Raw genomic sequence first — 25,248 nt, forward strand, 5'->3', positions numbered from 1 at the left:
TTTAATAAATGACTACTGACTTGCGAAAGTGCGAATAAAAACAGATAAATAGCGTCTATAAGAATATCCCGTGCCGTTTTTGTGTGACTTGAAGTAGCATCAGATAACCGGAACAACTCGCCGCCACCAGGGGGCGCCCCTAGGGGGACGCTAAAGAGCACATCACAGCAGATTTTCTTCACCGAAGAAGTCAGTTAGCGTACAGTCAACCGAGCTGCAACTATGGAAGAGGCAAAAAAGAAGGAGAAGAAACAGTCTGAAAAGACCGATGAGAAGGATAAGGACAAGGAAAAGGGACAACAGTCCTCTGGGAAAGATAAAGAAAAGAAAGAGGAGCAGGAATTGGTGAGTTTGTGCACTTCTCTCATTCAAATATGTGGTAAGTTTCAGGAGGTAGAGCTGTTATTTTGCCTGAGTCACCGCCGCTTTGACAACATGGTCAAGCAGGCCGAGGTTAGAAAAACACAAAAATACAACAAACTGGCTTTAGATGTTTACCAGTTTTATTACACACATGAAACCTCACATGTCTGGATTATTCACTTGTTTGAGTTCCATGAAATCCCGTAGATAAAGCTCAAGTTAGCAAATATTAGCTTAGCCTGCCGGTAAGCTAGCGTTAGCTTCCTAGACCCATAGCCTAGAACTGTCATCAAGTTTAGCTTTGTTAGCATATGCAGCTAACCAGGTTTAGCTTTGGGAAAGCAACTGTATGACCCAGCAGCTAAGGTTAAGTCAAATAAACTTACACACACAGTAATAATTTCTAGTTGTAACAATCTCAATTAAACTCTTGGCCGTTTGGTTGTAGTGTCATTGTCCAGATAAAGTATATTTCACTGTTAACAAGATCTTTAGCTGTTTTGTTGATACACGTGTAGCTTTTTGTTGCTAATCATCAGATATCAGCTAGAAGTTGCCAATTTTTTCCAATTAAAAAAATGGACATGTTTACTAAAATAATGACAGGATATTGTCATGGTTGCACTAGATTAAAAAGCATGAAAGGAAAGGTGAGCATAATAGGCGAACAGTTTCTTTGTATTGCATTGTAATCCATCAGATGCCTTGCTGTGACTTAATGGTTGTGTCTGACACTTTTTAAATACGCATTGTATTTTTGTGCTTTAATTAATTAAAAAAAATTTTTTTTATTACTTTCTCAGTCAGAGGAAGACAAGCAGTTACAAGAGGACCTGGAGTTGATGGTGGAGAGACTGAGTGTAAGTGTCTGATATATTTAACTTCTCCATGTGACAGTAAGTAGGAACATTTAAGAGATGAAAGAACATGTCTTTTTCACACGGTTGTAGGAGAAGAGCACAGCGCTGCATCGTCCTGCTTTGGAAGAACTGCGCAGACAGATCCGCTCCTCAACCACTTCCATGACCTCAGTACCTAAACCCCTGAAATTTTTACGTCCACACTACGGCAAGCTTAAAGAAATCTATGAGGGCATGGCCCCCGGTGAGAACAAGGTGAGCCTCTGCTCTGTTTGTATGACGGATAGAAATGGTGCTTTTTGCGATGTTGTGTATGGCATCTGTGATAGATTTAAATGGTTGTTTTTATTTATGCTGGTATGGTATTTTATTATTTCATACATTATAGTAGATATATTTGGGATGAATCAATCCTAAATCATCATATTTGAAAATACTGAAATGAATAGATTACATAAAATCTCTGTCTTTGGTTGCAGCGTTTCTGTGCCGACGTGGTGTCAGTGCTAGCCATGACCATGAGCGGTGAGAGGGAGTGTTTGAAGTACCGACTGCTGGGCTCCCAGGAAGAGTTGGCCTCTTGGGGACATGAATATGTCAGGTAAATCCTTCTAACTTCGTCATGATGGGGCGTCATCAAAATTACATTGAAGGTTCAGTCAAAACAAAAGGTGTGTAGCTGATCTTTGTTTTTTTCTTTGGTGGTGTTTAGTTTTTAGTTTGTTGCAATGTTTTCAACACTAGCTAGTGGATTGAAGGGGAAAACATATGTTAGGTATAGGATGAAGGTTTCACTCAATGCAAAAGCGTAATAGATGAGAGGATTTTTACTTTCAATAAACGACCGTCTTCTTTTTGCTTCAGTTTTTAGTCACTGATACATTTTCTTGTCTGCATCTGTCAGGCATCTTGCTGGTGAGGTTGCTAAAGAGTGGCAGGAAGTGGAAGAAAACGATAAAACTCAGCAAGAAACGCTGCTGAAACTGGTTAAAGAGATCGTGCCCTACAACATGGCCCACAACGCCGAGCATGAGGCGTGCGACCTGCTGATGGAGATCGAGAGGCTGGATATGCTGGAGGATTATATTGATGAAAATGCTTATGGCAAAGTCTGCCTCTATCTTACCAGGTTAGTTCAGGTTTTTCGTGCTTTTCTGAATACAGACTTTTGTACTTTTCTCATAAATGAACTGTGTATATATATTTATATTTTTCAGCTGTGTGAGTTACGTTCCTGAGCCTGAAAACTCTGCACTGCTGAGATGTGCCTTGAACATCTTCAGGAAGTTCACCCGTTATCCAGAGGCGCTGCGCTTAGCCCTGATGCTCAACGATGTGGAGCTGGTAGAAAACATCTTCACATCCTGCAAAGACATGTAAGCACGATCATGCACTGCTCCTGGGAAATCTCAGGTGCTAATTAGAAATGGTTGAGAACTTTTAAACAAAAGTTTTGAGCTCAGAAACATTTTAAATGAGGAGTGAAAGCTCCAGTTTTTCTCTTGCACAGTAAAGCAGCCTCTCATGCTTGGTGGACGGTGTGTGTGCTAAACAGCAACTCTGTCCCCTGCAGAGTCATCCAGAAGCAGATGGCGTTCATGCTGGGCCGTCATGGCATGTTCCTGGAGCTTAATGAGGACGTGGAGGACTATGAGGACCTGACAGAAATCATGTCCAACGTGCAACTCAACAGTAACTTCTTGGCTCTGGCCAGAGAGGTGGGAGAGAGGACACTGTTGGGGAAAAAAGAGATTCACAGAAATGTTTGATGTGATTTTGCTTCGATGGCCTTAAAAAACAAAACATATCTGCGTTTCCATGATGCCTAGGGCTATTATTCATTCTCACCTGAAAGGCTGGAGTTAGATTACATACTGGCTACTACAAGCCCAGGGAAGTATCTCGTCTCCTTCTTACTTTGTAAACAAGATGAAATCAGTAAAAATCTGTGCAGTTTAATCTGAACATCTTTCTGCTCATTCGAGAAAAATGTTTTTTATGTGAAATATTTATTAGTAGTCAGTATTTTACCTGTAGTATAATTCCCAGAGAGATGAAAACGTATCCAGCCTGTCACTCACCTTCAGTAGCCTGCAGAGATGCTGATGATGAATATACATGTGACTCAGCAAAATTTCACCAATTAAACTTAAAGAATTATAAATATTTTATTCATAGAGTGAAATCAAAGATTAAAACATCTTCACAACATCACTCTTCTTGTCCTCCACAGTTGGATATTATGGAGCCCAAAGTCCCAGACGACATCTACAAAACACACCTGGAAAACAACAGTGAGTCTGCATGGGATGATTTGATGTGTTGGAGGTTGAATGTAAGGTTGGAGACAAGCACAGATTTTAGAAACTTAGATTTAATTTAATTTTGAACAAATAAAATAAGGAAAAATTTTAAAACGAGACATCAGTTAAGTTTCTATCAGACTTACAGCAACTCAGGATAACTTAAGTGAACTTTTTCAGTCGGAAAAGGGAGTAGCAAGACGTTTGTTGCAACCTTAATATAATCATGAGTGGGGAAAAATGCATGTGACTTTACAGTTACACAACATACAATAAAAAGAGTCGTGTCAAATATATTTAAATGAGAATTTAGGAAAATGTGTAATTTTTCCACTTAATCGCTTTATGTCATTGTTTTAATTAGCATTTTTCTGTTTTCTCTGCGATTGTTTAAAAAGAAAATCACGTTACTGTGAAGCTGTGGCATTTTTCACTGATCTAACATGTCAAACATTTGTGCTCCTCTGAGTTCTGTAGGTTTTTTCTTTTTCTTAGTGCATAGTTTTGGAGTGTCTCTGTATTCAGTTCAGGTAAAAGCTCAAGATGGTTTTGACGTTATTTGTAGTTTTCCAGGAGAATCAAGTTGTTCCTATAATCAGATATCCAACTATGTGAAGACTTTCTACGGAGGTCTGCAGAAGAAAAATCAATCTGCTCATCTTGAATTTGCAGGCAGCAACAAGTCAGAAAAGTTGTGACATTGCATTCTGCTTCTACTGATATTCTACACCTCAGTTCAGTGTATCTGTGTTTATCAGAGCTGTGTTTGTAGAGTTTATCCATGTCGCATCATCTCTGTGTTGTATATACCAGGGTTTGGAGGAAGTGGCTCCCAGGTGGACTCGGCTCGCATGAACTTGGCCTCTTCGTTTGTCAACGGCTTTGTTAATGCAGCCTTTGGGCAGGATAAGCTGCTCACAGATGATGGCAACAAATGGCTGTACAAGAACAAGGACCACGGTACAGGAACACACCGTCCACACATTTACCTTTTTGTTATTGTGATCACAAATCACAACAGCTGATTCCTCTGATGTTCTCAGGAATGTTGAGCGCTGCAGCCTCTCTGGGAATGATCCTGCTGTGGGACGTAGACGGTGGTCTGACCCAGATCGACAAGTATCTGTACTCATCTGAAGACTACATCAAGGTATGGTCAGTTTTAGATGTGTTGCTTTATAACGATGAGCAATGCACTCCACATCAGGCCTGAACGATGTGGGGAATCATGTAATGGCGATTTAATCTTTTAAATTCCAGCTTCTGTTCAGTGTTCATGAAGAAATATATTTTCCTTATGAGATATAAGATTACCAGACATGTTATCTAAATATAAGCTGCTCTTTATTCTGACAAGGACACAAGTTGAACAGGTTTATACTTTGTTGTAAAAACTAAACGGTCTGATGTAATTCACCTTACTTACGCTGCAACACATCGTCTCGTGATGTCTGTGCTGCTTCATCCCAAGACCACACAGATGTGTGTGCATACACACACATTCGAATCATCAGAGAACTCGCAACAGACTTATGTGAAGCTTCAGACACCTGGAAATCAGAACTACTGGGGTTTTAAACTCTCCCAGTGAGGTGAAGATGCTGAGATGGAGACGCAGCGGAACAAACTGAATCCATCGTCATTGGAGGAATTTCTGAGTCGTATTATGACTTAAAGTAGATCCAGTGATTTATGATCATCAGCAGTTTATCTGACATCTGAACAACATGAATATTTAGAACGACTCCACTCAGTAAAACCGTCTTTATTCTTTTCATCAGGACCTTTCACAAGTGTTTTCTATCCTCTCCGTTTTTTTTGGGGGGTGTTTTAGTTATTTATCGAAAAATTAGTCCATGATGAGGTTGGAAGATGTGACTGAACAGCTGTCACATGATGATTTTTAAACATTTAGTCACCTACCTCGTCCTTGCCTTGTCTAAGGTGTTGAAGCTCTTTCACCTGGAAACAGTTAAACTTGTTCCATCCTCCACGAGAAGCAAGAACTTTGTTTTGTCCTCAAGGCTGCAAGAACAAGACAAAAACTATTTCATCAGGTCCATTCATACTCCACGGGAAGCTTCGTCTGCAGCGGGGAGGGATCGCTGCAGGTGGTGATGTCTGCTGTTATGTGGAATAACTATATTAATAGTTATATATTATATAACTATATATTAGTATATTATTATACTGTTCTATTTATCGAAAAACTTCGTCCTCGGCAGGGCAGGTCGTGCACACGGCTGGGTCTGAGTGTTTTAATGCCACATGTTGTAAAAATATTCGTACTTTCTCACCACCTCGATCAGCTGTTTTATCAAAACAATCCGTTTTACCTGCAACAGGAAAAATGCAGAAACTGTCTGCCTCACGTTTTCTGTGTTAACCACGCCCACCTCAAATGTCCGACCAATCACACGACATTTCACTGCAGGAAAAAACTTCTGCCAGCCTGATGTGTCCAGAATTGTCTTCAAATGCGAGAACAAAATGACGTCTTTTTTTTTTCTTGTGGAAAAAAGGTCTCGCTTCTCGTGGAGGATGGAACAAGCTTTACCCCGTCCTGTCTGCACAGTGGCTACCCCCCCTCCCTCTGACCAGCTGTTAGTCTACGTAAAGATATGCAAGTGTGGGAAATGAAACGCAGCACACGTCCAATGTAAACCTGTGAGGTTCAGATAAAGCAGAATAATGGCCAACTACAATTTTTTTGAATCTCAAAAAGAGGAGCTTACTGTTGCACAACGGAGGCAACAAGATAATGGCAGGAGGTTGGAAACCTGGATCAGGCAGCGTATTATATCTGAAATAATCGGCCTCTTTGTGAAACACAACGTCTTAAATTGCTATATTTAATTTAAAAGCAATCAACTCTACTCTATCTGTTACTCTACTTTAGTTTTCCAGTCCGAGGAGTTCCTTTAATAAATCAGATTAACATTTCAGTGACAGCAGGAGGAGGAAAGTTATCAAAGAAGCTGGTTAAAAGTGTCTTGTGTGTCCCGCTTCTGCTATCCTCCTGTGTGTAGTCCGGTGCCCTCTTGGCCTGCGGCATCGTTAACTCGGGTGTGAGGAACGAGTGTGACCCAGCGCTCGCCCTGCTCTCTGACTACGTCCTTCACAACAGCAATGTGATGAGGATAGGCGCCATCTTTGGGTGAGGATGTTGTGCTGTGTCTCTACCTGTCCCTGATACTGTGATAAAGTGCTATTTTATATGGTCGTTTCCTTGGTTTCAGGTTGGGTCTTGCTTACGCTGGCTCAAACAGAGAAGACGTCCTGTCTCTGCTCCTCCCTGTCATGGGAGACTCCAAATCCAGCATGGAGGTATAACTGAGCATCATCTTCCTCATGCTGAGGATCAATTTAGCATCATCTAAGTCAGTGTTTTTCACCCACTGTGCCTTGGCACATTAGTGTGCTGTGAGAGATTATCAGGTGTGCCCTGAGAAATTACCCAATTTCACCTAATTGGTCTAAAAAGCAGCTCTGTGTTCATCCAAACAGGCCACAGTGAATTATAATAAAATTCCTTCTTCTTGTGTTTATCTGATTTCTATTCAAGAGGCTTTGACAAGATGGACTTTACATGAATAATATGGACTTTAAAAAACAAAAAACATTTTGGTTTGTGGTTTGCCTTGTGATTTTTCAGTGAAAAAGTGTGTTTTGGCTCAAAAAAGGTTGAAAAACACAGATCTAAGTGCTGTGTTTAAATCTGCAGGTGGTTGGAGTGACGGCACTGGCCTGTGGCATGATTGCTGTGGGGTCTTGTAACGGCGATGTCACCTCCACCATCGTCCAGACCATCATGGAGAAGAACGAACAGGAGCTGAAGGACACGTATGCTCGCTGGCTGCCTCTGGGTTTGGGACTCAACCACTTAGGTAGGCATGGAAAGCTTACGTTTAACTTGTTGTCATGAATCTACTTGTAAAGGCTTCTCTTAATGCGTGTCACGTTTCTATCCTCAGGCAAAGGAGAAGCAATTGAGACGACGCTTGCAGCTCTACAGGTCGTGCCTGAACCTTTCCGCAGCTTTGCCAACACGCTTGTGGACATCTGTGCATATGCAGGTCAGTTTTACTGTTCTGTTTGTGAACCAACAACAAACGTACCTGCACACTGTGCTGCAGTGACTGATTCACACCCTGATATTTTCTCCCTTCTCCTCAGGATCTGGGAATGTGCTGAAGGTGCAGCAGCTCCTCCACATCTGCAGCGAGCACTACGAAGCTAAGGAGAAGGAAAAAGAGGACGATAAGGACAAGAAGGATAAAAAAGACAAAGACAAGAAGGAAACTGCTGCTGACATGGGATCCCACCAGGTCAGAACCATCATAATGATGATCAATAGCCTTGTTTATATGGAGCATTTTTTATCTAATTAAACGTCCAGTTATAATAGAAACGCATCAGTCCGATCAGGTGGATTGATTTAAACCTTGACAGGATCTGATCAGCAGGAAAAATTATTCTGATTTTTTCTATGATATATGTTGTTGCATCAACCACGTAGGGACCTGATGGATGTGATGTACAGTTGTGCTCATATTTATTCATATTTCATTAAAGAAGGAAAAAAAAACAGCTGCCTGTAAAATAAGCTGAAATTGACTAAAGTAATAATAAATAAAAATTTTATGAAAATAATTACATTATTTTCTAATTCTGGTTCAATAGTTTTTTTTTTTTTAAAGCAAACAAATAAGATAATTTATTGCATATTACATCGGTCATAAAGTAATATTTAGTTGAACAATCCTTTAATGTTTCCGCTCCAGTCAGGTGTTTTCTGTTCCTCTCAGTCAGACTTCTGCATCTGTTGACGGGTATTTTGTCCCACTGTTCAACAGAAAAGTGCTCTAATTTGTCCAGGACCAATTTGTTTGTTTTCTTTCTTTCTTTAACTCAATTAAATGAAAAAACTGTCTTATAATACTAAATTCTATTTTTGCAAATTTTTCGTTATTGTTCCTTTAAGTATCCAGTTATTTGAGTGACTTTTTCAGCCTTTATTTAATGAAAGGGGATGGATACATATGAGCACAACTGTGTTGTTGCATCGACCACGTAGGGACGTGATGGATGTGAAGAAATAAGTTTAAGGGAAGACTTAAAAAATGTTGGCAGCTAAATTGGACTGGACTGTAACGGATACGTTTCTGTTAGACACTGGGGAAAAATTAAAGATTATAGCACATTACGATGGTTAAAAGGTTAAAAGACAAAGAAAAGTAAACCCTTCTTTTAAACTGGTAGGCTTTTTGGATGTCAACATTGCTAACATCATGTCCATCATGTAAATACAGCTGATATCATCACTTTGACAACATGTCAGCTGGAATCAGATCAGATTGATTTCAGTCCGATAGATTAAAAATTTCTCCATGTTAAAGGAGCTAGTTAATGGAAATCCATTATGCAAAACCTCAGGGTGGCTGAGATGCAGCATGAAAATGACTCCTCTTCCTCAAGTCTCAAGCAGCTATGATGACATGATGGAGAGGAGAGTTTGATGGTTAAGAAGTTGGACTGACAAAGATATTACAGCTGGTTTGAATGAGCATACTTCAGGGCTGAGGCCAAAACAACAAACTGAACAAAACTACCAAAGAAGTTAAGTTAAATTGAAAAAGTAACTCACCTTCATGGTTTAACTAAAACAAGAAAAGACGGAATGAAAGGAAAATGGCAAGCTAACCTGAAGAACAGGAAAAATAGAACTGGAAAGGCGTAACCAGTAATGAGTTGCATGTACTCAGTAACATTTGTCATTTTTTTTATATACTCGTAAGAGTAATTTTACTGCCCTATACTTGAGTAAATTAGGACCCATTTATGCTCCCTTACATATGTAAACAGGGAGGTTTGTTTTAAACATTGTTATACGTCGCTGCTCTCACGCTTCTGCACATGTTTTATGTTGCCATAGTTAAGTCAGGTCGTCCACTAGAGGTCAGTGCTGAGTTCAGGGTTGTCTTCTGCGCTTTGACACTGTTGCACAGTGATAATGCACCACTATTAAGGTTTTTACAAACATCCAAAAAGACCAGAAGAAGAAAAAGACTACTGTCAAGGACCAAGGAGTAAAGTCAGGAGGACACAGGTTATTTCAAAACCTGAGCTTTTATTGCTCAAAATGAATCCAAAAGTCCAAAGAAATTAAACTAGCTAGCTTTTATAAGAGGTCAGATAAACATCATAATTCTCAAAATGTCACAAACAGATCAAACCATCCCTCCAAGATACATAAAGGTGACTTATATAGAGCTTCAGGCAAAACCAGTTCACACAGAGGGGAAAACAAGATGGCTAACAATAACCAAACAAAGCTCAACCCCCCCCAGATTTAAGGCTCCTCAGTCCTTTGCCACGCGTTTCATCCTCCAGATAAGGAAGCACTGTGGGGCTTAGGTCATCACAACCACAAACATTTCTTGCTGTTCTCAACAACTTCTGCATCTTCTTCTGGTCCTTTTGATTTGAAGGTTTCTGCCATAGACATCATATATACATTATATATACATACATTGTATCACGCTGCCTATACAAGCTGACCTCTCATCGCGCCGCCATCTTGGATGGGTCTCCCATGCGCCTCCAGTGCATTTATTTGTAAGGTGTAGGTCCAACCACAACAATAACTTGTAACAACAATAACAACAACTAACCAATTTCTCCCTGATTATTCTCACAGTTTGGTTTGTTACAAAGGACAGTGATATTGCTTTTTATGCTAAAATATTTTTATAATGCTATTTAACTAAGACATAAGGTAGCTACATTCTAAATAAATGTATAAATGAATTTGATACTAACATGTTTGATTTTTATTGATACATTTCGATTCATTTATCTATTTCTATCTGGTCAAATAAATTATTTAACCTTGTACGATGTAATTCCACACAATCTGCTTTCAATATTTCGCCGGTTATTGCAACCGTGTGCTGAACAAAATACAGGAATAGTTGCTGCTTTCCCTTGACTACGGTTCACTCTTTCTTTTATTTACATTTATTAATTTGTCAATATAGAGATATAATTGTACAAAGTCTGAAAATAAAGTATGCTTTGCAATTCAGAAGTTACCCAGAAAAACACTTGGAGAGTGGAAAACCTCCTCCACGACCTTTAAAATGTTCCTGGATCCAAACGGTGATCTGGATCACCACCAAAATTAAATCTGTTCTTCACTTTTACGTTTCCAACAAGTCCTGAAAATGTAATGAAAATCTGTCCATAACTTTTTAAGTTATCTTGAACACAAACAGGCAAACAGATAAAGCCATAAAAACATAACCTCCTTGACGGAGGTAATTATGCTACCATGTAAAACTCTTTGTGAATATCAATATCATATCTTTTCAGAAACACCTAATATAAGTAAAATTTATCGTTTACATTTAGATTATTCGCTATGTTAACATTATGTTTTTAAAAACAGTTATGTAGAAAAGTGTTTTGTTTGTGTGTAATATGTACGGGTTGATCAATAGAAAACAATTATGTGGGGAAACTACGTTGACTCTGTAGCGAGACTCTGAAGCAAAGACCCATCCAGTATGGCGGCGACGCTGGTTCACTCTCCAGCGCTCAATGAGGCGTCTACGTATATATGTCTATGGTTTCGGCGTCATTTACTTCCCGTTTCTCTTCTTCTCTGGTTGTTCCTTTTGCAGGTTGTGTCAGCTATACAAGTCAGCACTGCCCCATGATATCTAGTGATATTTCTTTGTTTGGATCTGTCAAATAACCGATAATTAAGCGCCTTGATAACGGACCAAATTACGTACAATACCGACGCAGGACATGGACGAAACTATCCATCTGTGTATCTGTGTCCTGCCTTGAGCATAAATGGGTCATTACTCCATTGGGCAAAAATCAACTCGTTGGTTTTTATATATATATATATATATATATATATATATATATGTATATATATATATATATATATGATTACATTTGCTTTATATCAGTCAAACTGTTGCCGGTTTCACCAGTCAGACATAGTAACAATCATCATTTTATTCCATTTGACCAATCAAATGTAGCCATACAGTCACATGACCACAGGCAAACCATGGCGGGAAAGCTGCACAAACTCTTTGCAACTAGTGGACAGGGAATGAAATACACATAAAAGATATCAGACATCAGAGTTTCATATGTGAACTTTCACATGAACAGACATCAGGGCCTCAGGTGATGTCACATGACCCGATCACAGATCAGGTTGATATATGTGCTGCAACTAGCCAACATGTTTCGGCTATCTCAGCTGTGTGAGAGCAGAGATGTTATCCTTTATGGGTCTATGATAGACATGATCAGGTAATTTTCTCAGCGCCATATCCGAGAAACCAGGCGAGGGCAGTTTTGGGTTACCAAACGCACCTCTGGGTGTAACCACGGTGTGGCTGATTGGGAGGGGAGGAAGATCTGGGAATCCTGTGCCAGATCTTTTATGGTTAATTCAACGGAAACAGTAAGATTACAACCCTGTAGAAGACCCAGATATGAGCGTGGTTTGCATAAGAAGCCAAATGTTTGTGGGTTGTGTGTGGCAACATGCAAATGTGCTGAAAAGGATTCACTTTGGCAGTTTTAAAGTCTGTTCTGTGACTGACTGGAAACCAGTAAAAAAATATTAAAACTAGCTTGATGTGTTCAGACAGTCCAGCATCTGGATGTAATCCAGTCTGCTGGAGATGAACGCATGGAGGAGTTTCTCCCGGTCTTTCTGGGAAACAAAACTTTTTTATAATGACGCTGATGCTTTACTGTTAGAAGCAGCTAACAAACCAAAACAAAAGTGAAGTGTCATCGCCACAACAGTCCAATATAGAGTGGTCCCATACCACAGAAAGTTACTTAAATCCAGTGGATTACTGATGGTGGCTAATATTAGCTGTGCTAACTCTGCAGGGTAACATTCACATATAGCTTAAACATGCTTCCACAGCTAACTGGTTATCTACCACTTCCTTTCTAGTGTTATTGACCAATCTTTTGCAGTTAAAAGGGAAGCTTATGCAAAGTTCCAAAATGTGTAGTTCCCCCCTTCATCCACTAGGGGCTCCAAAATAACAAATCCCCATAGACTCCCATGTTAAAAAGACCAACTTCACCGCAGGAATAAACATGTTTACAGCCTGGTACAAAAATACATTTTACATTTAATAGGTCAAGTTTACCTTCATGACAACTGTAGGGGAGTGATTATTTTTCATTTATTCTATGTAGCTTATCCGATTAGAAGTAATTTAATCTTGAAATTTGGCATAATGGCACATGACTGCAGGTTTTTAGATGGCTAACAGTGTGATTTAGCTTTAGCCTGCATGCCTCTGTTAGCTGGTTAGCTTCTGTTAGCTCTGGGTTAGCTCGGATAGCTCTTAGCTACAGACAGGTCATCAATCATCCACCTCCATGCTCACATCCCCTCTCAGCTCTTTTTCGGAAGAGACTGTACGGATGAAGCTGCCAGGATGGCAATGGTGAAAACCGCCCAATGAGCTTCACTTCATCTTTTCAGAAACCTACGGGTGACGTCACGGTTCATCTTTCATATAGTCTACGTTGTTGACCAAAATACTCCCAAACTGCTGGTGTGAAACCATGGTGTTAACCACGAATTAAATATGAGAGTTTAACTAACGATTATCTGCTGTTGACTAGCGGTTCGCCAGCTGGTTATTCTCATCAATCTGTGGCTCATCTGTCTTCGCTGCACGTGTCACGATGTTTCAGCCGAGTGAAAACAAACTTTAATGTCTTTCAGGGTGTGGCTGTTCTAGGCATCGCTCTGATTGCCATGGGAGAGGAGATTGGCTCTGAAATGGCACTGCGAACATTTGGACATCTGGTCAGTTGCATCTTTTTATCGTTTTATGTCTCTTCCCCATATCTTGTTGAAATTTTCCTTAATTCTTCTTTTAAATCACTCATTCTTGTTTGTCTGCTGAATACAGAGCAGCCTTTCTCTGCTTTAAGTCTAATTCTTCAATCTTATTTTCTTCTGTTTATCTATTGTAATCAGTCTGTTGTGATCATTTCTAGCGCATAGACAAACTTGTTCACTAATTTCTGCTCTCCCATTTTAACCTCTGTTCATGCCATCAGCTGCGTTACGGTGAGCCCACCCTGAGGCGAGCGGTGCCCCTGGCCCTTGCTCTCATTTCTGTATCCAACCCTCGTCTGAACATCTTGGACACTCTTAGCAAGTTTTCCCACGATGCCGACCCAGAGGTCTCTCACAACTCCATCTTTGCCATGGGCATGGTGGGCAGTGGTAAGTTTCAGCTTTCTATGAAATAATGATGCTGAAATTGAATATTACACACCTTTTTGTGTTTATAGTTGAAATATGTTGAGAAAAAAACTATTTTTCTTGTCATTTAACCACAAACACATGGTATAAATGCAAAATAATTCATTCAAAAGTAGTCAGTTGTATGAAAATGATAATGAATGCTTTGATCTTGATAGAAATTCATTTCCTGTTTAAATGTTGTTTATTACTCTGCATTTCAGAGTATATAAACTGATCCATGTACAGTGCAAGCAAAAAGCAGTCCAATGCGCCTACTTTGTTTCTTTTTCTCAGTCATAGTCTGCACTGAACATTTTTTCAGGTATAATAGCAGGATTTTAATCTCGCTGCATGTCTGTCTGCTTATTCTGGGTTCATTCTCTTCTTTCAAAACTCTGAAAATGATGCTGTGATTATAAGAAAAGGAAAAGTTAAAGACAGAGAACATTAGGAGTAGGAAAATCGAATAAAAAAATTGAATGTTGGGATTTTTGGCTTCACAATTTTGAAATTGATTTTTTTATTAAAACAATCTATTTTTAAAAAAAAAATTAATCCATTATAAATTTTTCGTCAATTACTTGTCTTCTTGGTCGTTGTAGCAGCAGAATGATTGTGTTGTTGTTTCCTAATTAAAATTTTTTAAAAATAACGAGCAAAAAGTTTTATGCATTTTTTGTTTGTTTTTAATCTACAAAAATCAGCAATATTGAAGAATAGTGAGAATAGCAATTTAAACCGAATTGGCACCCAAAAAATCTGAATCGAATTGGGACAAAAGCATATCATCACAGCCCTAGAGAACATGTAGGTTTCCTCCTGTCATTGGCTCTTATCTGAGGTTTTACACTGTAGTGTGTTAGTGTTAATTTGCTACTGACAGACATTAGGCATCCAGTACAGTGGCAGGTTGTATTATTTCAAGCTGAAGAAAGAAAAACTGATTCAGACTGTTTTTTCTTGTTATTGAAAGGAATACCAAATGATAGAGGTAACTATCATGTAGTACTCCACAATATTTTGAATTTTGATTTTGACTCTACATAATGAAACACAATAATATTGTTAGAAAAACAATTATTTGAATCATTTTTCCAGATTAGGCTGCATTTTGTCACTTCTGCTGCTTTAAGAGATGACCTTAACCAAAAACGCTACTAACAAACTGGATGTTTATGGCTGGCAGAGGAGCTGCCTTTCATGAGATTGAAGTCCAAGCAGAAAGTTCTCATGAAAAAGATTGGATATAAATCCATGAGAAGGACATTTTCCACAAGCAGCACAGCCTCGCAAGCCATTTCCAAGTTTAAAATGTTACATTTAATCCAGCGGAGTGAAAGCAGCAATTTTATTTTGGAAATCAAGATTTCCCAGCACAATGACTCAAACAGCCATCGGTGAATGTGGATCAGGATTAAAAGACAGACCTTCCAACATATGAAAACGAGGTGCTGAGAGTGACACTGAAAATTTGGGTGCACCCAAATTAAGAAGTTGTTCTGGAGCTCTGTGTTCATAACCATCCTCTCAGAACGTCTGCTTCCTGAATACTTTTCCCTTTTCCTCAGGCACAAATAACGCCCGTCTGGCAGCCATGCTGCGGCAGCTGGCACAGTATCACGCCAAAGATCCCAACAATCTCTTCATGGTCCGACTGGCTCAGGTGGGTCACAACTTCCACCAGACTTGGTTGAACTTTGGAAAAGTGTGTGTGTAACAGGTGTTTGACTATTTATGGCTCCTCAGGGTCTGACTCACCTGGGCAAAGGCACGCTCACACTCTGTCCCTACCACAGCGACAGGCAGCTGATGAGTCAGGTGGCTGTGGCTGGACTGCTCACTGTGCTCGTTTCCTTCCTTGATGTCAAGAACAGTGAGTTTATTTTCTTCCTGCTTCCTCACACACGTCCATCGTTCATTTCAGAGCTGTGGAGTTCATCTAATCCTGGTTTGTGTTGTCTTTTACAGTCATTCTGGGTAAATCTCATTACATTCTGTACGGCCTGGTAGCAGCCATGCAGCCACGCATGTTGGTCACGTTCGACGAGGAGCTGCGACCACTGCCCGTGTCTGTTCGAGTTGGACAGGTAGATGAGTTTGAAGATCAGAGCTTGAAAGCTGGATTAGAATAGATGAGTGTTTAATGTGTGTTTGTGTGATCTGTCCACAGGCTGTGGATGTCGTAGGACAGGCAGGGAAACCGAAAGCCATCACAGGTTTTCAGACTCACACCACACCGGTGCTGCTGGCTCACGGAGAGAGGGCCGAACTGGCCACAGAGGAGTACCTGCCCGTCACTCCCATCCTGGAGGGCTTCGTTATCCTTCGCAAGAACCCCAACTATGAAACCTAGACTGCGCCCTTTCCTTTCTAACGTAGCCGTCTGAGGCTCTCAGCATATATTTAGTTGTTCATTGCATGGCTGAAAGAGCAACACAGGCCCATCTTTCTTTATCTGTCATCTGCAGCCAACTCCAGAAGTCATAAAACATGGATGAATGGACTGATATGGCGCAGAGAGGGTAAACTGGGACCTCATCCTCTCTACCAACATGGCCATTTAGGTCCACCTCTCCCACATGTACTGACCCAGCTGCTTGGCTGCAGCGGGACCTGTTTCCTAACTCTTCAGTAAATGTTTCAGTCATGAATCAATGGACTGCTACTCCTCATCAGTCATTACAACACGTGTTAACTCCTACTTTACCCTTCAGTCATATTTTGTAATTAGAGCATTTAAAGTACATGTTCATCACTTTTTTTTTGTTACAGTGCTGTAAAAGATTGAATCAGAAATAAAAACACTGATTCGTTTGGTGATTGTTTGATTTGTTTCATTTTTAAACCTTTGAAACACTATCAGGAACATTTTTGGAGCAACTAATATACTAAACTGTCTAAAATCTAAAGTATAATAAGAATATATGAGGAACTTTTGATTTAAACATAAAGCTTGTTTAACATGCAGCTCCACTGTAGGTTTCACTGATCATCTATCGTTCACACAAGCTCTCATTCAGTGTATTTCTTTGCAATATTTCATAAATATTCGCTGTTTTCTTCTGATGACATTTATACAGATCTCATGTTTAAAATGCATGAATGAAATAGTTTAAATGTAAACATGGGAAGCAATGCTTCCCAAAGCGTGGATGTATGACATGCAGGTAGTAAAGAGGAACACATATCCATGAATATGCTCACTGGGAAGGCTTCACGTGATGGGATTTTGCCGGAATTACCAGCTGCCGGCTTCCGGGAAGGCTCTCCGTCCGTCCGGCTTTGCGGACTCAAGGAGAGAAAGGTAACGCCGCGGTCCTTGGGTTATTTTCCATTTAAAATGTTTATATTCTCATACAACTGTCCGTCAGGGTTACTTAAAGACTGGTAAAGTAAGTTAAAAAAAAAACGTGTCATGTGTCGGTACGGGGATAAATCTCTGGCTTGTGACTTTGTTTACTGGTTTCTGCTGACTGGTGTTCCTGCTGGGATTAGCTGCGGCTAGCTGTTAGCATCCCATGCAAAGACGACGTGGGTGTTCTTTTTTCAACACAGCTAACCCCACAATATACAGCCTTTACATCTCGCTGCTAGCATGACAAGGGGGGATTATTATATTTTGTGTAGTGTATAATGTTAGAAAAGTGACTGATAGACTGTCGCAGCGCAGTGTTGTTGTTAAAACCAGTTTGTTTTAATTAAACTGATAGCAGGCTAACTAGCCCAGTAAGCTAAGTGGGTAACCTAGCATGCTAACCGCTTTGGTTGTCCTGTCGTGTCGTGTGTTTTTTTTTGTTTGTTTTTTTTTAACTTTTGTGGCAGAAACCCCTGCGATTTGTTCGTCTCGTGTTTATTTATTTTTTTTATTAAGAAAAGCGTTGTCAGATTTGGATCAGAACAATTCCTGGTGATGGTTTTGTAGCAATCTGAGTTCATTCTGGTTCATTGGTCTATCTCTGTAAAGGTGATTAAAAACATCTCGTGCGTTGTTTCCTCTGTTCGCGAGCCAAATTTACATGTTGATATGTCAGTTAACACATGTCATACTGACAAGTCAGACAGTGAAAGGTGAAGTTTTAGAGCTTGATGAGAGGAAATCTGTTATACCTTATAAGAAATGTGCTCGTGCAGACAGCTTTGATGAGGGTTAAATGAAATGTGCTCGTGCAGACAGCTGTGATGAGGGTTAAATGTGTCTTTAAATGCGGGGTTTTCTAGCAGCATCCCTCAGCAAAGAGCCTCCGCAGTGCTGCTGCATCAGAAAGAAGGGAGGCTGTTGAGGAGATGCTGCTGTCATGCCGTGAGATGTGGAATAGATACGGAGGTGTCTGACTCACCCCGGGTACTTTTACCGCTTTCTGTTGTCATGACACCAATGTCAGCACCACCATCGTGTTGATATATTAACAGTTAATGCTGTTGAGCTTATCGCTGTTGTTTTATTTGCTTTAATAACGGGGAAACGGATGAGTGAGGTGTGGCTAACATGAAGCCGGCTGCTAGATGTGCATCGCGCCAGAAACCACGTGGTGAGTCCAGGCGGGGCCTAGCATAGTTAGCAACGTGGCTAACAAACTGCTAACTCTCAAAAACCTGCAGTAGCAGCTGTGTTTGGAGGTGTTTAGTCAGATTAAGATGTTTGATGGGTATGTTTTGTTTGTTTCTTTTTAACTGTCTGTAGATTGGTGTCTTTCTCCCGGATCGTGTGCGTGAGTGGACACGCAGACACGCCCCTGTGTCATATCAGAAGTGTTCCACTATGTTAGCATTAAGGAGTTCAACATGTGGATTGTTGGCTTGGCTGTCAGCTTATTAGACTGATTGATTGACTGACTGATTGATTTATCTAATTGATTGAGTTATTGCAGCCAGAATTGAACCGTGTGTTGATCACCTCCTGATGTTGAGGTCTGCAGACATGTGACTACAGCAGAGAGCGTGGGTCCAAAATGGATGCTGTTTACCCTGCAGGACATCAGATATTTTCCCCTGGATGCATATTTATTCTGTGTCTTTCTGGTGTGAGACATGATTGAGCTTGAAAGTAGTAAAAAGATTGAATGGCAGTACAGCAGGACCCATTATGTCAGATGCAGGCTGTCCCAGTTTGCCTGACATATGGACACTGCTGAGTTTCCTGTTGTGAAACCAGAAAGCTCAGTCAGGCTGCTGTGATGCTGCGTCACTGGAGCAAAGCTGTCACTGTGTACGTAAATTCACAGAAAACTGTGTTGTTGTTGTTTTTTTTTAACAGTAATCCCTAGGGCTGTGACAATATGCTTTTGTCCTGATTCGATTCTATTTAAATTGTGATTTTCACAATTCTTTGATATTGCTGATTTTTATAGATTAAAAAACAAAATAAATGAATAAAACTTTCATTTTTCTTGATTTCAATTAGGAAAAAAACACAGTAGCCAAACCATCATTCTTCTGCTATAATGTCCGAGAAGACAAGTAAAAAGATCAATAAAAACAATGAAAATGACAAACAATTTTAAAATGGATTATATTTGTTTATCTAACACTGCAGAAAATGAATATTTCTTTAAACAAAAAATTGATTTTAAAATTGCGAAGCAAAAAAAAAAATCCAGATTTTTAATTTTTTTTATTAGATTTTCCCATCCCTAGCAATCACCTGTTTTTAAAGGGGAATGCTGAGAAGTGGGTGGAGGTGAAGGGTCCCTGGGTGGGATTTCAACTTGTATTTAATAGAAATGGTGACCTGTAACATCTTTTCCATTACTGATGTGTTTCTGACTTTCTTTGACCCACTTTAACAGCCCCATCCTGTAATATCCAAGCCGAGAGGGTTTTCCCCGTCGGTTATTATTTGACTTGAAGTCATATTACATGTCACCATCATAGATTTTTTTTGCTCTTGGTATAATTATTGCCAGTGTTGCGATTAGTTATGCATTTGTTTTCCAGCACTATAAATCTATAAAGGAGGGGTTCAAACAGGGGTCCCTTCCATGTGGAGTTTGCATGTTGTCCCTATGTGTGGGTGGTTTTTCTCTCTGGGTACTATGGCCTCCTCCCTCCATCTAAAGACACACATGTTGGTGACACCCATTGAGCGAAAGTTAGCATGAATGGTTGTTTATCTCTCTGTTTTGTCCCTATGATGGCCTAGTGATCTGTCCACGTCTACTCTGCTTCTGCTCTGGAATAAGCGGCGTGGAAAATGGATGCATAACATTCAGTAAATGTCAAACTCTATATGTGCATTGTTAACCCAGCCGGAGTCGTGCACAATTACAAAATTGCAAAGTACATGGGAACTTTTTATTTCAATGTTAGGTTAAGTAAACATTTATGTAATTTAATTTATCTTTATTTTAGTGTAAAAAGCTGCTTGCTATCCTGCAGTAGGTGAAACATATTCAGTGTGGTTACTCGGTTCACTGCGTCGTTCCATGTCAGGCTGACACTGTGGTGATTATTTACCAAAGAAACCAACAAGGATGAGTTAATCTTGTTTGTTTGGAGGAATAAGACTTGATCTGTGATATTTTCCCACTCTAGAACCAACTCTTCTGCAACTCGCATGAAACCACAACAAAGTAACACTAGCAGTGTCAGGCGGATATGGTGTAACTTGCTCTGATCTGCTTATGTCGTTCGGAGGTAATCCTTCATGTTTAATCTATTGTGATGCTCAATGCTGCAATTAATTGTGAAATCAACTAATTGTGACATCCTTTGAGTGCACAGACTCCTCTTTAGATTAAATTCAAAGAGACAGATCTTATGCATCATATGAAGTGGCGAGCTCAGAATGCAGCTGCATTTTAAAAGAACAAGTTTAGTTTGTTTTTATAAATGCTGAGTGGAAGTATTTTAGTTCAATAAACCAGGGAATAAACCAGCGGGATCCTTCATAGACTCCCAAAATGAACTGGTCACAATTTCAAATAGGGCTGGGCGATTTAATCTCAACTATGATCTGGGTTTTCAACGATCATAGAAATAAAAGGGTGCTATTTTTTATTTTTTTTTCTCTCTCTGCAGTTTCCTCTCCTGCTGTCTTCAGCTGCTAATCGAGCGTCTCTGGCGTTGCAGTGCTGTGCTGTAAACTCCTCCCACAGCCGCTTTGCTTTCATTCAGACACTGTTGCCAACTTGGAGACTTTCTTGCTAAATCTGGCGACTTTTTTTTGTTAAAATCGACAAATCTAGCGACTTTTACTGGAGTTATTAGAGACTTTTCTGGTATTTTGGTGACTGACTTGAAGGCACATATTGTTCTGCAGTTACTGTAAGGAAGGAGCAGCGGGAGCCTCTCCCGTCCTAAAGCACTCCCAGGCGGCCAGTCTCAGTCGGCTCCGGCTGCAGGTCAATGTAGAATAACTGCAGTAGGTTGTGGAAGTTCACCTAAACATGGTTTATACCATTGTCAGTGACAACTGGCTGCTTTATTTTCTACATAGTTCGGTGAGTTAAACACTGCAATATCCCTTCCGGGGCGTTACGATGGCAACGCGTTTACTGGTTGGTTCAGATCAGCTGTCTTTTAACAGGTGAATGAGAGAAACGCGCTGCAGCCTGACAGCGGTTGTTTGGCATAAAACGTTCATCAAGGCCAACATAAAATAGTTCCTATATAAGCGGTAAAAGCGGATTAAACAACTCTGAACCGTGCATTAGACGGTTATAATGCACGACACAGAGTCTAGAACACCACGACACGCACGTTTAAAAATACTGGATTATTGTGTTAAATAATTGAGATCTGTTTCAGTCAAAATAATCGTGATTATAATTTTTGTCATAATCGAGCTGCCCTAATTTCAGATTAAACAGGCGGGGTCTTGAATAGAGACGGCTCTGTGGTCACATTTGTGTCGTGAGTGTTTGAATAGTTACGTCCATCTTAAAACTACGACTCCTGTCTCCTGAGCTCTTGCCGTAGACTTGAGCTGAGTGCATGCAGAGGCTTGTGCGACCGCTGGAGCATGTTTATGGGACGATGGTGCTGATACCTGGATGTGAACAGTGCAGTGTGTCAGACCAGCTGAAATGTCAGGACTGGGGTGCAAACGGGGGCTGGGAAGGGGACCTAACGTAAAACAGACCTTTCAGATGTCTCTGTCCTGCAGTCTTTCTGGAGTTTTATGTTTTTTGTGATAATTTCTGAGGAAAGCTTTCCCAAAAACACGCTTTTATTTCCTCTCTACAGTAAGTGGAGGAAAGCCCATGAGACGGAGCAGCCATGGCAGGCTCATCGCCCTGTCTGCACACATATACAATATTCTGTCATCTCTACCCTGACTTACACCACTGCCGTTCTTTCAGTCAAAAGGCTCTAGGATACTTTGGAAAGGCTTAATATCGACATCCATGAGTGTTTCACTAAGCCAGGGATTTTATCTGGCTGCATGGAAACCCTCAGCTACTTTAAACTGGTGTGGTTTTGCCTTCTTTTGTGTGTGTGTGTGTGTGTGTGTGTGTGTGTGTGTGTGTGTGTGTGTGTGTGTGTGTGTGTGTGTGTGTGTGTAGGTAAGATTTGAGTTTCCTTCTGCTGTGTGATTTCCTCTTTAAAAAGCAGAAAACACCCTGAATCATCATGACTAAGGTGTTTTACGCAGCAGCTCTACGTGAGTAATAGTGTAGCAGAGAGAGGGGGTGTAGATGAGTGTGTTATTGGCAGAGAAGATATAGAGTTTAACTATTAATGTCAAGTGTATCACTGTTGTGAGATCATAGAAGCAAAGGAGAATGACAATGCTGAAATCATGAAACAACCTCTGAATTAGAGGGGTGAAAATCGTTTAAGGGGGCCTTAATTGATCAGACACTGATCAGTATTGTCCAATATGTGATGACAAGGGATGATGTTTCTCTTTTGTTTTTCTCCTTATTTGGGGAGCAAATAATACAACCTCAGTTTCAAGAAGTTTGGATGCTGTTTAACAGGGCAGTGACGATATGCTTTTGTCTCGATTCGATTCCGATGTTTTGGGTGCCGATTCGATTTAAATTGCAATTCTCAAAATTCTTCAATATTGATTTTTTGTAATTAAAAACTAATTTTTTTTTAAGAAAACTTCTTTTTGCTAGTAATTTTTCTTGATTTTAGTTAGGAAAAAAACAACACAGTAGCCAGACCATCATTCTGCTGCTATAATGCCCAAGAAGACAAGTAAAAAGATAAAGGAAAATGACAAATTTTTTTATAGTGGATTAATTTTATTTATTTGAAAAAAAAATGGATTTTTTAACAAAAAAAATCTATTTTAAAATTGTGAAGAAAAAAAATCCGGATTTCCGATTTTTCGATTCGATTTTCCCACCCTACTGTTTAAGCTGTAAATAAAAAACACAATGCAGTGATTTTTTTTTTAAGTCTCATCGATCGGTATCTTATTCACTGTATAGAAACAGCGTATCACAATGAATGTCCCTGATCTCATGCTGCTATTTCCAGCACAGAATCATGTTTTTTGAGGATTGTGAGCATCCGGTTTTGACCTTCCGCCTTGTCGCCTACACACAGAGATTCCTTCTTATTCTCCATTGATAGTATTAAACATTGCAGATACTTGGATCTTCAAAATATTGACAATTTTTTTAAGGAACATTTTGATACATTAGTTCCACAATTTTAAACTCATTTTGTTGCGAGGGAGTTTACTTTTTCTAAAGAGAAAAAGCATATTGGTGTAATTGTAATTGTGAAACATTACAGCAAAAGCTAATTTCCATCTGTAGCCTTCTGGTCAAGTAAAATAAGAGAATAGTCAGAGAATAGTAGTAATTTGAGAGAAAATTTGAAAGAAATAAAATATTATCGTCAGATCAGGAGTACCACCAAACACCAAAGGGTGTTATGTAATTTAATGAAGTGTATTCATGGAGTTGCACAACGTCTACATGCTGATGTGTTTACAGATTCCACAGGTCACATGGGGTCACATGTTTTCAACAAGCTGAATTACACACGAGGATATACATAAAAGAAATTACAAGAGAAAAATCAGCGGACATGTGTTCGATGTAGGGGACAGTTTTGATTGTTGGACAGCCGAGATGTTTATTAAATGAAGGGTGATTGGATCACATGAAGAAGTGGGATTTGTTTTCTAGCTTTGTGAAGACTTGTGAACCTCTGTTCACTTTAACATCTGAGAGACTCCGCTTCTCCGGAATTCTTTCATACCCATGTTCCCGACCTGATGTAAGTTAGTTATCAAATGCTCCTCCAGGTGTTGCTGATCTGTACCAGCTACTTTTCCAGCCTTTTGTTGCTCCTGTTGCAACTTTTTATAGAGTTTTCGCTGCCATCCAATTGAAAAATTTGCTCATCTTTTCCATAAAACAGTAAAATGTTCCAGTTTAACATCTGACATGCTTTTTATGTTCTGTTGGTAAAAAAAAATGTAGGATGATGATTTAAAAAGTTTTTATTTCCATGTTATACAGCATCTCTTGTGGAAGTGGGTTTATACAATTAAAAAAAGACTTGGCTCCAGATGGAAGGAGGCTTTGAAATGAAAGGATTTTTAGGGCATATTCACACCAGCCTTTTTGATTCAAATCCTAATCTGTTTGCTCTGAAAGTCTCGGTCTCGGAAAGTGGACCCGGTCTGCTTACAAACACAGGTCTCGGTCCACTTAAAGAGGACCAAATACAGGAAACGGACTACAAAAAAAGTCACTTCTTGCATTTGGCGTAGTGTTGCATTGTGGGTAAATACATAGTGATGGTGTTAGGAGTCCTCTGCTTCGTCTGTTGTTCATACTGCGTCCATTGTTGCCGTGTATTTCTGCAGTATACTTGCAGACACAATAAAAACCCAAAACAGCCATAGTTTCGTCTCCATGTTTAACTCGGAAGTGGAGGAAACAGTTTTCTTCTTCACATTGGTCTTGTCTTCTCTTTTGCTAAATACTAGTGCAGCGCCATCTTTGGTGGGAATGGGGATATATTATTCTAAAGGTTTAGCTCGTTTGACCAAAGTGGAGCGTGAACACGATCTCGGTTCGCATGGATACACCCCCCCTACAGCTGAGCCAATTGGACCGAGTCTACCGGACTGTCCTGACATGAATGGACTCTAATACCAGCCCGTATCTTATCATAAGTTCAGTAAACCTTTAGAAATTACTGTAAAGTTCCAAACAAGTGATCTGCAGTGCTGAGTTTTTGTCATGTTTTGGTTTTGCTTTTTTAACTGTACTGATTTTTGACACAGACAATGATGCATTGCCAAAGCTACTGCTCAGCAGCTGTAGCTGCGGTTAGTTAGTAATTGATCATGTTCACACACCCTCTTCTGGTTTTCTGATTAAAAAAAACCAAAAACTGCAGCAGTTAAGGATCCTGGGAGACGCCAACCAAGCAGCATGTTCTAGTCGCGCTAACCTGACGATGCTGCATTCAGTGTCATCATGGA

The 25,248-nt window shown here is 39.9% G+C and overlaps 2 protein-coding genes across 4 annotated transcripts in view; both read left to right on the forward strand.

Annotated features, from left to right (window-relative positions):
- Nucleotides 1-194: 194 nt before the first annotated feature.
- psmd2 (proteasome 26S subunit ubiquitin receptor, non-ATPase 2) lies at nucleotides 195-16,659 on the forward strand. The gene is made up of 21 exons (XM_079246895.1): nucleotides 195-345; nucleotides 1,167-1,223; nucleotides 1,314-1,478; nucleotides 1,703-1,824; nucleotides 2,128-2,352; nucleotides 2,441-2,599; nucleotides 2,797-2,941; nucleotides 3,457-3,517; nucleotides 4,340-4,486; nucleotides 4,570-4,676; nucleotides 6,556-6,683; nucleotides 6,766-6,853; nucleotides 7,251-7,413; nucleotides 7,501-7,602; nucleotides 7,703-7,854; nucleotides 13,317-13,400; nucleotides 13,658-13,826; nucleotides 15,416-15,510; nucleotides 15,594-15,720; nucleotides 15,816-15,934; nucleotides 16,018-16,659. The coding sequence occupies exons 1-21, from the start codon at nucleotides 223-225 to the stop codon at nucleotides 16,198-16,200; spliced, it is 2,721 nt and encodes a 906-aa protein (XP_079103021.1). The 5' UTR covers nucleotides 195-222; the 3' UTR covers nucleotides 16,201-16,659.
- A 466-nt stretch (nucleotides 16,660-17,125) lies between these two features.
- LOC306760841 (eukaryotic translation initiation factor 4 gamma 1-like) overlaps nucleotides 17,126-25,248 on the forward strand; it is a 61,366-nt gene continuing 53,243 nt past the window's right edge. For all 3 annotated transcript variants that reach the window (XM_079246844.1, XM_079246845.1, XM_079246846.1), the window contains exon 1: nucleotides 17,126-17,151. The gene's annotated coding sequence lies outside the window, so the exon portion shown is untranslated. The remainder of the gene's footprint in view (nucleotides 17,152-25,248) is intronic.

This window comes from Telmatherina bonti (genome assembly GCF_933228915.1).
Source record: "Telmatherina bonti genome assembly, chromosome: 9".
In the NCBI taxonomy this organism is placed as follows: domain Eukaryota; kingdom Metazoa; phylum Chordata; class Actinopteri; order Atheriniformes; family Telmatherinidae; genus Telmatherina; species Telmatherina bonti.